Source organism: Typopeltis vanoorti, chromosome 13 (genome assembly GCF_054136105.1).
Source record: "Typopeltis vanoorti isolate ZY-2024b chromosome 13, IOZ_Tvanoo_1.0, whole genome shotgun sequence".
Lineage (NCBI taxonomy): Eukaryota > Metazoa > Arthropoda > Arachnida > Uropygi > Thelyphonidae > Typopeltis > Typopeltis vanoorti.
The window spans coordinates 75,121,129-75,137,485 of NC_143561.1; the positions used below are offsets into that span (position 1 = coordinate 75,121,129).

Sequence of the window (16,357 nt, forward strand, 5' to 3'; positions counted from 1 at the left end):
CAACAAACAAATTGAACACGTATATATATATGCAGTAACCTGTCTTTTGAGGGCATGTTGAAAACAAATTTGAGAGAACTGAGTAGTAGTGACTTTCAGGCATTATTCCAAATGTGAGTCTGATTTGTGTTGATGAAGACATATCTGTGAACAGCAGTGGATTCAATAATTTTACATGAAAGGAAGTAGATGAGAACTGATGGATGTATCACAATCAATAATATTAGTGGTAGATGAATGGGATTTGTTTCTGCAACTCTGTATGCAATGGCAGTAAGATATTTCTTCTTTCTGATTTCAGAACTCTTGTCTTACATATGTAAGTAATAAACAACTGGATTTTTTTTGAATGGGATACCATCTTTAAAATAGAGGGACAAAGGACAGTTTGTAAGCAGTGGGATATTGCTACTCTTCATTAAGACTGAGATGCTACATCCAGATTGGTAATATTACAACTTTCAGTCAGCGCTCATAATCATTTGATTCTTCATGGCTGTACTCACAACAAGTAAACATTTTTTACAATATGCGTTTAAGTTTTGAACGCTTTCTACTCTGTGGTCAAAAGTTTCAGGTGATTCTATCACCCTTTGCAGATAACGTGCTAAACGTTCTGTTGCACACTGAAGCGTAGTTTGTTGTTCTACAAAGGTATCCTTTTCAGCAGATTGTATTATAAAAAATGACATAATAAAACTTAAACTTAACCGTTCCTGACATTCCAGCAATGTGCCAAACACGCTTTTAATTAAGCATATTTCCATCCACGAAAAAAATTTATGAAATTTATCATCCTGCAACCTTTGTTGCAACGATTTTGCATTTACCATGGCAGTCTTCTGAGCAATATACCTTGTAGCATAAAAATTGAAATAGTCTTTGGATTCATCTAAAGATGGTGTGTTCTCTACAACATTACACTGATTCAACATTGCGCAGGAGTGAGACTTCCACTTCCCTAAGCACACCCAGCAGAACTCAGCGGCACATATAGGATTACCACAAAAGATATGGTTACACCCTCCTATTTTTTGGATCGGGGCAGAACAAGTGGGACATTGTTTTGTATTCGATGAAAGCCATAAAGAAGTCTCATGGTCATGTATTTTTTTAAGCCACTGATCCATATGAGTACATTCTACATCTATGTGACATTCATTACCACATGCGGCACATATCTTTTGTCCACAGGAACAAAAAATGCAATATTGTTTTTTTAAATATTCGACCTGTAAAATATTTGCGCAGTTTTCCTGTGGGCAGTTAATTAAATGTTTATGCTTCTCTATACAGTCTAAAATAATACGATCCGAGAATTTCTTTTTGATAGCTGTATCACTTAATGTTTCAGTTACACAATCATCCTCCAAAATGGCCTCACATTCGCTAGATGGGCACATTATTGTCATAAATCCATCCAAAATCCTTGTTGTCAAATAATAGGTCAAACAATTCCTACAGAATTTGTGGAAGCAAGATAATGTTAACATCTCAGAAGATGTCTTCTTTAATGAACAAATCACACATTCTTCATACATGAAACCCTGTTCTTCTTTATTTGTTTTCATCAACAACCAAACAAAACTTAACTCATCTTTATTCAGGACATCATCCTTTCTATCAAAAAAATCATCCAAAAAGACATCAGTTACCCATTTATACTTGTTCAGCATATACCTAGTAAAGGTTTTTCTCTCACCAATAAGCTGGCTAATTTCTTCTATTTTTTGTGAGATTATTAAAGAAACCTCCTCTGGAGTCCAAACGTCATAGGAAAATTCTTCTTCTGAATTCTCGTGTATGACGTCTGCATGAGACATTTCGGAGTTAACCTGTAAATAATGAGATTCATAAATATAAAAATACATCTCTCTTGAAAGTGTTAAATATGAAAGAGAAAGAGCGAGAGAGAGAGAGAGAGACAGAGGTTATATATATATATATATATAACATATATAATATGGCATTTATATAGCAGAGGTAACTTTGCTTTTCTTACCTTTGCCATTAAAATAGTCCAACTTAAATAACAAATCTGAATAGACATCCTAAATACCATTTTTTTTTAATGTTATCAATACAGGGAGGTTGTATTACAGTCATTGGGAATCATTTGGAGTTAAATCGGCCCCATTATAACGGACCAAAAAAACAAACAAACTAAATGTTCGATTGCAGATATTTACCCCTTTTTTTAAAATAAATATTACGATGCTGGAGAAACTTCAAGTTCAGATAGCTGCAAACACAATTTTATTCCCCCCCCCCTCTTGACCGGAAGAAGGGGGGGGAAATAAAATTGTGGTGCGTATAGAGTGTATGAATTTTGACCTGTTTTGGGTTTATCAATCTTCATATGTTTACCTAATCTTGCTACTAAAAATGATTTCATTGCGACCAAATTTTAAACGATATAAAAAAATCTGAATAAATATATTAAATCCCAGTGATTAGAAGCTATGCTCTCCAAACCACTGGCTGTGGGTTCGATTTCCAAACTGTGACACGCATTTTCGGCGTGCCATAGGCAGAGAGAAGCCCTAAGTGGCTGGAAAAGTACGCTCTAGAGACCAAAATTATGCCTGTCCTCTAGTGGGGTTCACAGATGTTCTACGTATCCCCAGTATTAATATAACTATAAGCCTGCAACCGTTTTAGGTGGGATTATCGTGTAAATATGCCAGATTTCATTCAATTCCATCCAGCCATTGTGGAATTATTACTAATAGTGCGAATCGCTTAGTAAAATCTTGTTACTCTGATTGAAACCAAAAGGGATGTCTGTCGACCGGTTCCCTCATATATTGTAAACTCCACATTTTATCAAGTTCCATCCGACCAACACATTTATTGCTACGTCTTCCAACACTCCAGAAAAAAGGGCTAATTAAAAAAAAAATAACGTCAGATTTCTGAAAAGTTTACAAACTCTAAATTTAATTATATCTATCCAGCACAGCCCAGAAATAACTGGAGTACTGGCAGACAAAACTGTTCTAATAGGTGCCATGCAATTTGCGAAACATGCCATAATTATTAAAACAAATGTCTACTCACATTTCTAATTGCCCATATTCGATTATAAATAAATATAAGTGAATTCATGAATAAAATATGTATATATTTAAAAATAGCATTATTATTATTATATTAATATTCGAATAGTTCCATGAAGTGCTCAAATCCTCGAAGGATTTGAGCACTTAAGAGAATTATAAGGACAAAATTATACAATTTTCAATTAAAATTATGTTACATGAAATTGGAATTTGATATACGATATGCCTGAAATATTTATAATAACTAATTTATATATATTAGATATAAGATTATATATTGTATATTAGAAATAAGAATGAATGACATATAAGAACAAATTAATCTTAATTTCGAATATACTATATATATTTATTAAAGGATAAATAAATACCCCTTAATTAATTAATAAAAGGTGATTACTGCTAAAATAAATTAGTAAATAAATAAATCAAACAGTAAATGGCACACACTAAAATATAAGAGTTCTAATTTGAATTGTGTTTCAAACGCAATAGGCACAATCATTCGAAAACCGACTGACTATTATCCTGCTTAGAATAATAAGGAAATATTATTAATATATACTGTATATTTTGATACTAACTTTGAATACATTAATTAAAATAAAAATATGCTAAATTACCTGATTTTATTCAACTTGGTGTTTGTTGAAGAGAAAAGTCATAAAAAGAGAACATAAAAGATCAAAATGTCTGCCAAAAAAAACCGTTGCTGTGTGAGTGTGACAAGAGGTGAGTTCTGCGCATGTACAAATTCCAGTTAAGTATAGTGAAACGCTTATTTACTAAAAATATTTTATTTAAATTAATTCAGATATTTGAATGTTGAAGGAACTTAATGATGTAAAACCTTTTCATTGCTTATTTTTTAGTGTTTTTATTTACATGTCATTAGATATGAGCAAATGTTATTATGTTTTGCATAAATAGTTATTCACAATATATTTAGATTTTTGCAAAGGACTTTGACAATTTGTTACGTGGCAAGCTGCCAATTAAATTGGAAATTATGGGGCTAAACAGTAGATTAGTTTTCTAGATTGGAAATTGGCTGACTTATGGGTATCAGCAAGTTGTCTATGGAGGAGTGATATCCCAGAAGAGGAAAGTTAATAGTGGTGTACCCGAAGGATCTGTATGTGGTCCATTGCTGTTTAAATTATATATAAATGATATTGGAGTGGTATGAATAGTGATATGCAGCTATTTACAGATGATGGAAAGTTTAGGAGAGCTATCAGGAGTAGAGAAGATGCTGGGGCTTTGCAAGAGCACTTGAATACACTGGGCTGAATGGGTACAATCATGTACCCACTCAGCCCATTTGGATTTACAGCCTTACTTCGCAAATTAAATTGAATGGATATATCTTGGAAGAGGTAGAGGAGACTAGAGATCTGGGAATGACTGTGGACAAAGACCTAAAATCCTTAGACATATTGCTAAAATTCTGAGGACAGCACAGCAAATAATAAGAATGATGAGGAGGAAACTGATTTGTAGAAATAATGCTGTTATGGTTCCCTTATATAAGGCTTTGATCAGGCCAAATGTGGATTACTGTGCACAGATTTGACCACCTGATTTTCAAAAAATGAAAATGTATTGGAAAAGGTCCAGACACGATTGACTAAGGTGGTTTATTGTCTCTAGAATGTTAATATGAAGACAGTTTGAGAAAAATGCAATTTGCAGAAAGTGGCGAATATGAGGAGAAGAGGGGATATGATCGAGACATATAAGTTATTAATAGGTTATTACCAGATTAATGAACGGGAGATTGTGCATAGAATGTGTGAAGATGTGGAGAGAACAAGATTTATCCCTAGAAGCTGTATAAGGAGAGTTTTAGCAAGGAAGAAAAATGCAAGTTTTTGAATGGAGAACAGTGAGTGATTGGAATGCGTTGCCGAGAGTATGGTGATCGCGGAGAAGTGGACAAATAGACATAAAATGGACAAGACGGGATATGATAAACTGTGTGTGTGTGTGTGTATTGTATGAGTAACACCGGGACCTTCTACGACAGGTCTTTTGACTCCATGGAGGTTTTAATAATAATAATTTTTTTTATTTTCTTAACATTTTATTATTTATCAGGTAAATTACATAAATACATGCAATAATAATAATTAATAATTATCAATAATTAATAATTCTTTTTATATGGTACTCTTTTAGGAAAGACAAAAAATGAATGCAAAGTAAATGTTTAATAAATGCTTGTGCCTACATTAATTACTGAAGTTTTTATCAAAATAAAGGTACCAAGAGTCGTTTGAACAGTTTTAGTTTTTTTTCTTATAAGCATATATTCTACGATTACAAGCAAAATGACTCTCTAGACCTCGGCAAACAAGCATCCTTCGATTAACATCTGGATCCATATCCATTACTTGATGCTTAAGGGATTCTAAACTGTGAAATCATTTGAATTTGAATCCAATAAGTCTTTAACATCTTCTGCATCAGCACCATATAAACCAAGGTCTTCACTAATTGCAACGATTTTTCAACCACGTTGTTCAAAGGATGTTGAAAACCACCTAAGTCATTATCGCATTCTGGCAAAAGGCTTTTCCAAACGGCTCTCATGCAGCTAGAAGACGAATTGAAAGCATTCATGCCTTTTGCTCCCGAAAGGCATGAATGCTTTCAATTGCGTGTTTAATGTTCATTTTTTCCCAAAATTCTTAGAGATAATCGCATTTTCTATCATTGTTGTCTGTCCTTTGAGAATGTCCTTTTAAGAAAATAGGCTTTGAAAGTTGCAGTGATGCCCATGTCCATGGGTTGTAGCCAGGGCCGGATTAAGTCCCATAGAGGCCCTAAGTACTTAAAAGATTTTGGTGCCCCATATATATGTAATTCAAAATATAAACAATAATATACCATAAAATAATTTTTTATTTTTCAAAATGAAACAAAACTTATAGTAAAATGGAAAATAATGTTTATTTTTGTATACTTCAACTTTATTTAGATTTGAAAAGTTTTCTCCTACTTTTTTTAATTGCAAAGTCTTTGATCAGATCCTCAAAATTAATCTTACGTAACACATCTGCTTCTATACTTAGTATAGATAAGGCATTCAACCTGCCTTCTTGCATAGTCGTTCTGATGGGATTTTTAATATACTTCAACATGAGAAAATGAACGCTTAGCTGAGCAATTTGTGACCATTAATGTTAAAAATATACGAAAGGCAATGTCTACATTTGGAAAGGCACACTCAATACTGTCTTCTACAATTATTTATAAAGTTCAGCATGATTGAATCTTGTTTTTACATTTTTTATTGCACTGAACTTATGGCGCACATATGAGTGAAACTGCTGAAGCTCAGCTGAGAAATTAGTGTTCAAGTCCTCTGAGTAAGCATCAATCAGCTTTTGACAATACCGAGAATACCTTTCAATTTCAGTAGATGATGAAGTCACTGAAGCAGCGTTATGTCTCACTTAGAAAAGAAAATCTCTCTGATATTTCTTTGTATATCTCTCCTCTTCTTCTCATCTCAGATTCAAGTTTGTCGACAATTGTGTAAAAGGTGGTGATACGAAATTTATCTCTAGCATTCAGATATACTTCTGGAGCATCTCCGTCATTGGGTACCGTCTTTCTGATACGTTTGCGAGTTTGAGCTGCCTTGTAATCAACATCTGGTAGCACTTCCTTTGTAGCTGTTTCATATCTTTCAAATTCATTTCGTGAAGTGCGCAATTGGTCAGCTAATGATCCATACAGATCTGCACATGTTTTTAAGTTGATATCCTCATTCTGTAGAACTTGGCTTACTCTATGAAAATTTTGCAAAATCTCAATCCCAAAAATTCAACATAAAAACGAATTCTAGCTCTTGCATCTTATTTTCAATATTATCTGCTCCTCTTCTAGTGTCTCCCTTTTGTGACTGGTCTTCGGCTATACAGTCTAACGTTTCTAAAATTTGAAGGAAAGATTTCAAAATTGCTGCTGTTGCCATAGCATGTGCCTCCCATCTGGTATAAGAGAGGGATTTTAAGACATTTTCATTTCCAATACAACCTTTAAGAATTGTCCTCCGGCTGGTTGAGGCTGAAAAAAAAAGGTATAGAGCAACCGCACTGTAGAGAAGAAATTAACCGCCTCTTGACAGCAGTCAGTCAACAGCACTTCGGCCTACCGAATTTAGTGAATGAGCTACACAGGGCACATATATATAGCAAACTTGTTTGTTTCTAAAATTTTTTTCTGCATCCTCTTATAACGCCCATACATGTTAGCAGCGTTGTGATAAGACTGACCCCTGTATTTTGAAAAGTTTAGTTAACAAACTTTATGTACGTACTGCAACACCTGATTTGCCATTTCCTCACCGGTATGGCTTTTCATTTCCAGAAAGGTTAAAAAGCGTTAAATAGGCTGTCCATCTTTTAAGTACCTAAGTACAACACTTAACTGGTCGATATGTGACAGATCTGGTGTTGAATCAACTGACAAACTAAAATAACCAGAAGATTTTACTTCATCAACAATAAGCACGTGAACTGTGTGAGCCATCAGTTGAATGAGTTCCTCACCTATCTTCTTATCTGGCTTTGGACAGATAAGAAGGATTTCCTTTGCCACAATTTCCATATTTCGCAATGTGACCCGCTAAAAATGGATCAAACTGACTTATGAGCCCCAAAAATTTGCCATTTTGCAATGATCCAAATCTTTCTTCTGTTCCTCGAAAAACCAAGCTACGTTCAGCTAACGTACGAATAGCAGCTATGACACGCCTCAGGACATGTTCCCAGTAATCACACTCTTCATGAATTTGTTTTTCCAACTGTTGTCCCAACCCTACACCTTGCCTGCGAGTTAAATATGTTGGCATAGAGTCTCGGTGAGTAGTGCTTTTTTCATGTTAGTCAATTACAATATTATTTCACCAGTCACTGAACTCTTCTCTTGTAACAAAATGTGAGAAATTTTTAGGAGCAAACAGTTTAAAAATAAGACATTAAACTGATCCCGTTGATGGTGAATACAATAACCAGTCTCTCTTGTATTCCTCAGCATTGGCTTTTGTCCCAACAAAAAGTTTCTGCGAACAGTATCTTACTGGTTTGCAGCTACTGATGTGTCGGTAAGACTTGTCAAATGGCCCATTGTGGTGTTGACAGTCACTGGGTCCACAAACAGTCAAATAAGCCACGTCATTAGCAGAGAAATCAATCCACAACTCTAGATCTTTTGCTATATTTACTTCATCTTTTGCAGACTGAATCATTTCACCACCATCACCATGGCCCACTAAACTTTCATTTTCAGCAATTATTTCAACCTCAGAATGTTTTGTAAAGCATCTTGCACCAACATTTGCAGTAGAGAGTAGTGAGACATGTGCTAGATGAACCTGCTTGTGACACCTTGATGATTCCAACATCATCATATTTTGATTTTGAAGTGATCAAAGTGGTATTTGTGTCCCCTTCTGATGACGGAGATTGGCTCTGATCAGGAATTGGTATCTAATTTTGTGAAACTTGTGTGAAGAAATCAGTCAGCTTTGCAGTCTTGGAATCTAATTCCAAAGTCTCTTCTTGATTCTTGGGATCTGTTAAATACAGAAATAAAAAGATTATTTTGTTGAATATTAGGTGGCAATCAACACAGTTACACATATCACAGGCAAAATCATACGAACAATTTAATTTTCGACTTACAGCTGAATCTTGTGCTTTCGTGCTTTAATTAACTCTTATTTTACCGCAGTCGTACTTCTGCGACAGCTAGGCCTTTTACCGGAGGCGCGTTTCTGCGACAACCACGTGATTTGTTTTATACTTGCTTCTGGAGCCTTTTATGAGACATAATTTATTAAAACAAGACCTAAAACAGACAGGAAAATAAAAAATAAAATGGTTACGTTAATTATAAAAAATTACCTCATTTGACGCAATGATACTGCCAGAAAGCGCCGTGAGCGATAATACGGTGTAAACGAACCGTCATGCACTTGGTTAGAGTTTTTTAGGCCTTCTCATCATCATCATCATCATAATCACGAACCATGGGCTCATTGCCCGTTGATGTCTGATGCCTGTTTTGCTATCTTCTTCCACCTTTCTTTGTTCAGTGCACAGTGTCGCAGTTTTTGTACATCCATTCCACACCAGTCTTTTATATCGTCTATCCATTCTCTGTATGATCTACCTCTTCTGTTTAAACCATCCAAAATAGCAAACATAAATGTTTTTATCTTCCGGTCCTCACTCATTCTACAGATGTGTCCAAATAATTGCAGCTTCCGTTTTATAATCTTCTGCATTAGATTCTGTTTTGGTTGTATCTTCTGATAGAGCTCTTCATTGGGGATTTTCTGTACCCATTCTATTCTTAAAATCTTCCTGTAATAAGTTCTTTCAAATGCCAAAATTCTTTTTCTTGATTCCTTATTTATTACCTACGTTTCAGATCCATATAGTAGACCGCTGAAGATGCATGTTTCCAATAGTGTTAGTTTTGTTTGCAGACTGATCACTTTACTTTTCCAGATGTTATCCATGGACTTCAGATTTATTCTTCCCTTTGCAACCCTGATTCTTTATATCTTTTTTACAGTACAAGTCATATGTCAGTTTACTTCCCAAATCCCAAATATGTAAATTATTCTACATTTTCTATATCAGTTCCATCCACTTGTATCTTTTGTTTCATGTTCTTCTCACCAAATACCATTGGTTTTGTTTTTTCAAAGTTCATAACAAGTCCAAATCTCTTCCCTTCCTCATTTAACAGCTTCGGTGTTTTTTTTTTTTTTTTTTGTAGTTCTCTTTCGTCTTCTTCAATAATAACAATGTCATCTGCAAATCTCAAATTGTTAATTCCATTCTGTGTACGGATATTCCTTTGGCATTTTCATTCATTTTATCCATTGCTCTTTCTAAATATGCGATGAAAATGCTTGGTGATATTGGGTCTCCCTGTCTAGTACCTCTGCTTGTTTTAAACCATTTCCCCAAATCATCACCTATTCTAACTGCTGCAACTGCATTCTGGTAAACATCTTTTAATATAGCTATTAGTTTTTTTTATCAATTCCATAGGATTCAGGAACTGCTAATGTCACTTTCTGGTCAATACTGTCAAATGCTTTCTGAAAATCAACAAAGCAAGTATATATGTTTTTGTTTTTTCTCCTAGCTTTCTCTGCTATTAACATCATTGTCAAAATCTGTTGAATTGTAGTTCTATCCTTCCTAAATCCTGCTTGCTCGTCTGCAAGGTACGCTTCCAATTGTGTTCTCAATCTTTCTGTCAATATGATCATCATCACTTTACCAAGGTGACTTATCAAGGCAATTGTTCTATAATTTTTACATTCTAGTTTATTTCCTTTCTTGTATAATGTCACTAATATCGATTTCACCCACTCCTCTGGCATTTTCCCTTCTTTCCATACCATATTACATAGTTGGTGCATTTCAGTAACCATACTTTCACCACCATATTTAATCATTTCTCCAGTAATGTTATCGTTACCGGGACGCTTGATGTGTTTTAGCCGTCCTATTGCTTTTTCTACCTCTCCTCTTAAAATATCATATCATGCTCATTACCTGGTGGTGATATCTGCTTCAATTCTTCAGTCAGTTTCCCAACGCTATCTGAATCTAGTTTTTCTTCATATAACTCGCTACAGTATCTTGTCTGCCGCTGTACAATGTTGTCTTTATTCATCAATACTTTGCTTTTTCATCTTTAATTGTGGTATGTTTTGGTTGTTGCCACTTTCTATTAATGGTTCTGATTATTTTGTATACCTCCCTTATTTTATGCTCTCCATAGTACTGTTCTATACTGTTGCATTGGGCTTCTAACCATTTCATCTTATCCATTCTGACTGCTTTTTTCACCTCATTACACTTTCTTCTATATTGCTCTTCTATTTGTTCTGATGTATCCCTTCTTATCTTCAACATTCTTTTCTCCTTTACTAACTTCTGTGTTTCTTGTGTAATTCATTTCTTCTTGATCTTCTCTCCTTCTTCTACTGGTAGTGTTTCTTCAACTGTCTTCTGTTGCCTTCATTACTCTTTTCACTCTTAAATTTGAGTTTTTTTCTTTCCCCACACTTTTAAGTTTCTCTTCTAACACTGTTCTGTACCTTCTTCCTATTTCTACTTCACTTATTCGTGCTGTATCTCCTCTATTCTGATGTTGGGGTTTATATTTCTTTTTTAATTTCAACTTGATGTTTGCAATCACTAAACTATGGTCCGAGTCTATATCCGCTCCTTGAAAAGTTCGACACTGCTGTACCGATGTTATCCAATCTTCTTTTAATTGTAATGACATCAATCATGTTTTTGGTTTTCCCATCATTTGATCGCCACGTCCATTTTCTACATTCCTTTTGTTGGAATCTTGTGTTACAGATCATCATCTCGTGGTCCACAGCAAATTCTAACAATTTTCACCTTGTTCATTTCTTTCTCCGAAACCATATTTTCCCATGACACTTTCCAAACCATCATTATCTATTCCAACTTTGGCATTCCAATCTCCTTCAATAATTAGCACATCTTGCTTTGGTATTGTTTCTATTGTCTCTATCAGATCTTTGTAGAATAAGTCAATATCCTCATTTGTGCTGTCAGATGTGGGTGCATATATCTGGACTATTGATATGTTGAATGGCTTTGCCTGAAATCTTGCTACTATGATTCGTTCATTAACTGGTTTGTAGCCTAACGGTGCCTCTCGAGCTCTTTAGCTAAGAAGGAAGCCAACTCCTGCTTCGTGCATGGTGTCATGTCCTGACCATATTACTTCGCATCCATTGATCTCTCCAGACGATGTCCATCTCATCTCTGCCCATCCTAGTATATCCCACCGATATCTCTTCATTTCCTCACGAAGTAGTTCTAATTTTCCTGACATCCAGAGTGTCCGCACATTCCACGTTCCTACTGATAACAGTTCTGTTAGTTTCGGTTTCTGTTTCCTTTCGATATCCCACTTTTCGATCCAACCCTGATCACTCGATTGGTATCGCGGGCCTTGTTTATCCGGACGACGCCCGAGCCAGCATGTTGTAGGCTGTTGATTGTATAAGCATGAGATAACAATCATGTTTTTTCTTTACGATCAGAACATCGACACTCATGTGACCGAACCTCCTTTATCCAGGCTTGGGACTGGCATGAGACCCCCTAAGGATCCCATGGCGGAGTTATTAGGCCTTCTACACGTCATTATTTATTGAAACAAAGTAGGTAACAGTAAGAAAAGATAAAAACCATGAAAACCTAATTAAAAGTTAATTTAAATTAAATTCGTCACCTAACTAAAGCAAAAATTCTGTGGTCCCCCCCCTTCCATGATGCCCTAAGCAGTTGCTTATTTTGCTTAACGGTTAATCCAGCCCAAGTTGTAGCAATGATGTCGTATTTGGTGGAAAAAATAAACCTTTCACATTCTCACACAGATCATTAAGAGAATTTGAATTACCAGGTGCGTTATCTAAATATTTTTTTTAATACAACAGAACAATTGGAGTTTGTAATATACCTACTCTTAATGCTGAATGGGCAGGAATGGCGTCATCATGCTCATGACTTTCTTTCTCTCAGCCAGGAAACACTCCTCGAGGTTTGCATGTTTTCGCTTGGTAAATTTAAAAGCGCGTTACTTTTTCCGCGTATATCAATGGATTGTCGAAAGAAATTTCGCTGCGTTAATCAAATCCCGCGTTAAGCAAGGCATACATATATATATATATATATATATATATATGAAACGTACTATTAACTCGGGGTTGAGATATGTTCATTTTTTAATTTAACTGACTTAAACCCGAGAATTATAACACAATGACATTTATTTGAAAAAAATGCAACATGTTTCGTCAAAAAATGACTTCTTCAGGCGATAAGAACATAGAAAGATAATAAAAGACACTTAAATTAACATTGACACACTCTAAAGCTATACAATTATAAAGCCATAATATTCGACTGTAAATTACACTTATTATGAGCTTGAACTACAGTCCGAGTTAAAGTTCTATTGTTGTACACCTGTGCGTGTGTGGAATCACGCGATCTCCAGTATCTAATAGTAGAGTTGAAAGAGTCAGGCAAATTATAGCTAAGATTATTATTTAAATGAAAAGGGTCTAAGGTGATTTCCCTTGACTCGACAATTAGTTCAACTGTAGTTCAAGCTCATAATAAGTGTAATTTACAGTCGAATATTATGGCTTTATAATTGTATAGCTTTAGAGTGTGTCAATGTTAATTTAAGTGTCTTTTAATATCTTTCTATGTTCTTATCGCCTGAAGAAGTCATTTTTTGACGAAACATGTTGCATTTTTTTCAAATAAATGTCATTGTGTTATAATTCTCGGGTTTAAGTCAGTTAAATTAAAAAATGAACATATCTCAACCCCGAGTTAATAGTACGTTTCATATATATATATATATATATATATATATATATATATATATATATATATATATATATATATATTTACACTTAGCTATTTTTTTTTCTTTGGGTTTTGACTTCCGGCTTTTGGTGATGTTAGGCGTAAAATTCATTTTTGCTCTCTTTACTGGGTTCTGTTTAGTATTCAATTCTGATTTCTCTACTTCGTTTTCTAAATCCGTTTTACTTTTTTCTGTAATTTGTGTTACCGAGATGGTTTGAATTGTTTCACTGTTTGGAAGTTCTTCATCTTCAACCGGGCAATTATTATTTAATTCTTCATTTGTGTTATTCGGAGTGATTTTTTTTCTCTGTAGTTTCAGGTTTTGTTACTTTTTCTGAATTTGAAACTGACCTTTGGCTGTTAGTCTCCTCGCCCGCCGGGATAATCCCTTCCTTTGCCTTTAGCGGAGAGTTATTCTCATTACATTCCGCTTGGCCGTGGGTGTTAAGCCCTGGGGTACTTCTCTCATTGACCCGATTATCTGCCTCAAATGCAATACTTGAGGTTATTTCCTGGAAGTCTTCTGCTTTTTCAAACTCATTGCATGTGTTCGGTTGACTGCCCGAAGGGCGCGCGGCCAACATGGAGGCATATGTCTGACCTGGACATTGTTTAATATCGTGTCCGATTCTCTTGCATCGCTCACATTTAGATGCTGTACATTCTCTTCTTAGATGACCTACCTGCCTGCATCTGAAGCATATAGGAGGTCTTCCTGGAATGATTACTAAGCCTGGCATTTTAGAAACTTTTATAATGTACGGGATATTTTCTATTCTAGCATCGTCATTCAACGTAATAGTCAATCTTTTTTTTGTTGGATAATACATGCACCCATTCTTTATCTTTTATATTGGATACATTTTCAATACATTCTATTTTACCAAATGATTCAAAGTGCATGCCAACTAATCTATTAGATATTTGGGGGGGGGGGGGCAACCAATGAATTAAAATATCTAATTTTCTAGATCTCACAATGGGGATAATTTCACATGTATGGTTATTAACATTAAGCGATTTTAATTTAGCAAATTTTTCTTTCAAAGAAACATGTTTAAATGAAATTATGAAAACATAACTGAATTTTAAGGAGCCAAGGTGCCATACATCGGAACCTCTTACCTTGCCTTTCAAACTTTCGATGATATCCAGTTCTGTATATGGGGCGCCAGAAGGATCACACTTTAGGAAGCAGGCCACTAAGTTATACTGCGGTATTTAAGAATTGTAAGATGCTTTCCAGATTCACAATGAAGAACACCGTGCATTTGATACTTCACATAACATCCTATAAAAATAAACGAATTCAGCTTTAAGAGCTTGGGTAGGAGTCGGGTTCATGATAAGTAAATACAATCAATACTTGAAAAAATATAATTTAATAAAGAAAACATTCATTTTTCACAATGTCAACGGGCAACGTGCATGTTTTTCCTTGACCAACTTGTAGATGTTGACATTAATGTTGGAAGTCGCTATGCGCAGAGTATTCTCGAGATGTTGATTCGTAATCTGAGTTTTTGTCTTGGACTACACATGCTTCATTCTGGAGAAGAACTGCTCATATAAGTATGTGCTTCCAAAACAAAACGCACATCTTCAAAGCATGCCGGTGAAGAGTAGGGAATGCGTACTCAAAAATGTAGTCTTTGTAAAATGTAAGCAAGGGCACATTCAATAATTTTTCTCTCAAAGAACAGTTGTTTTGGAGTTAAAGCAGCTCCATTTGTAATAAGAATGGCACTTCGGCAGCATTCACACTGAATGGCATTGAAAATAAATCTAAAGAAGGCTGTTGGTTAAGTAATTCACTAAACTCTCTTCGAACTCACTCCACAACACGGCTAATTTTGTAGCGTGTTCATCAAGAGAGGAACACAATTGGACTCAGTGAGAAGCTGAAAATGAGTTAAGTGTGTTTTTTTCCGAGTTGTGCTTCCCAAAGTTTCAGTTTGGCCACAAAAGATTTAATATGACCAAACAGAGTGTGCACCAGTTGATCTCTAGATTGTAGGGGCGTATTTAGGCGTATATGCAACGAGATGTTGATCAGAAAGGTAAAGTCCATCATCCACTTCGGATCGTTAAATTCCGCAATCGTATTCCCCTTGGTTTGCATGAACTGCTGTATTTCGCTCCTTAAGTCAAAACTCTTTTAAGAACCTCTCCTTTGCTCGACCAACGCACATCACTATAGTAAACCACATGGCCGTGACCCGCTTCGCACTCTTGGGTCAAAAGCCCTTCGAATTGACGATGATTCAATCCTATTGTCCTAATAATGTTGACGATAGTCACAGTAACTTTCATGACATTCTCAAATGCAATAGTTTTCTCTCACAGATTCATTTGGTGGATTAAACAGTGGTAATGGACGAAATCTTTTCCTTCTAGTTCCGTTTCTTTCCGTAGCAGCGCAACAAATCCTTCGTTCTTTCCCATCACAGTAGGGCACCATCAGTTACCACTCCCTCGAGGTTGGTTAAGCTGAGGTCGAAACGCTGGTCAAAACGAGCGTTTTCTTGTCGGCTTCAAGAATATCAGTGCCTTTCGTCGTTCCCTTCATAGGTACGAGCGCTAGCAGTTCTGTCACATTGAATTGTTGATCAATGCCACGGACAAAGATAGCTTGTACTGTATCCTTCACATCTCTGCTCTCATCTAAAGCAAGTGAATATGACCTAAATTCGGACCACTGTTTTTTTAAAGTTCCTTCAATGTCATTGGCAAGTTCTTCGAGACGTCGTGCTATAGTTACCCCCAGACAAACTCGGTTTTTTTAAACACTTCCTTATTATTTGGGCGCAGAATATCCCCAGCAAC

The 16,357-nt window shown here is 35.4% G+C and overlaps 1 protein-coding gene across 1 annotated transcript; it reads right to left on the reverse strand.

Annotated features, from left to right (window-relative positions):
* Window positions 1-461: 461 nt before the first annotated feature.
* LOC150100289 (E3 ubiquitin-protein ligase arih1-like) lies at window positions 462-1,823 on the reverse strand. The gene has a single exon (XM_090402626.1). It carries the CDS (start codon window positions 1,821-1,823, stop codon window positions 462-464), a length of 1,362 nt encoding a protein of 453 aa, XP_090258752.1.
* Window positions 1,824-16,357: the final 14,534 nt, after the last annotated feature.

Coding starts and splice junctions, on each gene's coding strand:
- LOC150100289 (XM_090402626.1), bottom strand. CDS start 1,823: ATGTCTCATGCAGACGTCATACACGAGAATTCAGAAGAAGAATTTTCC.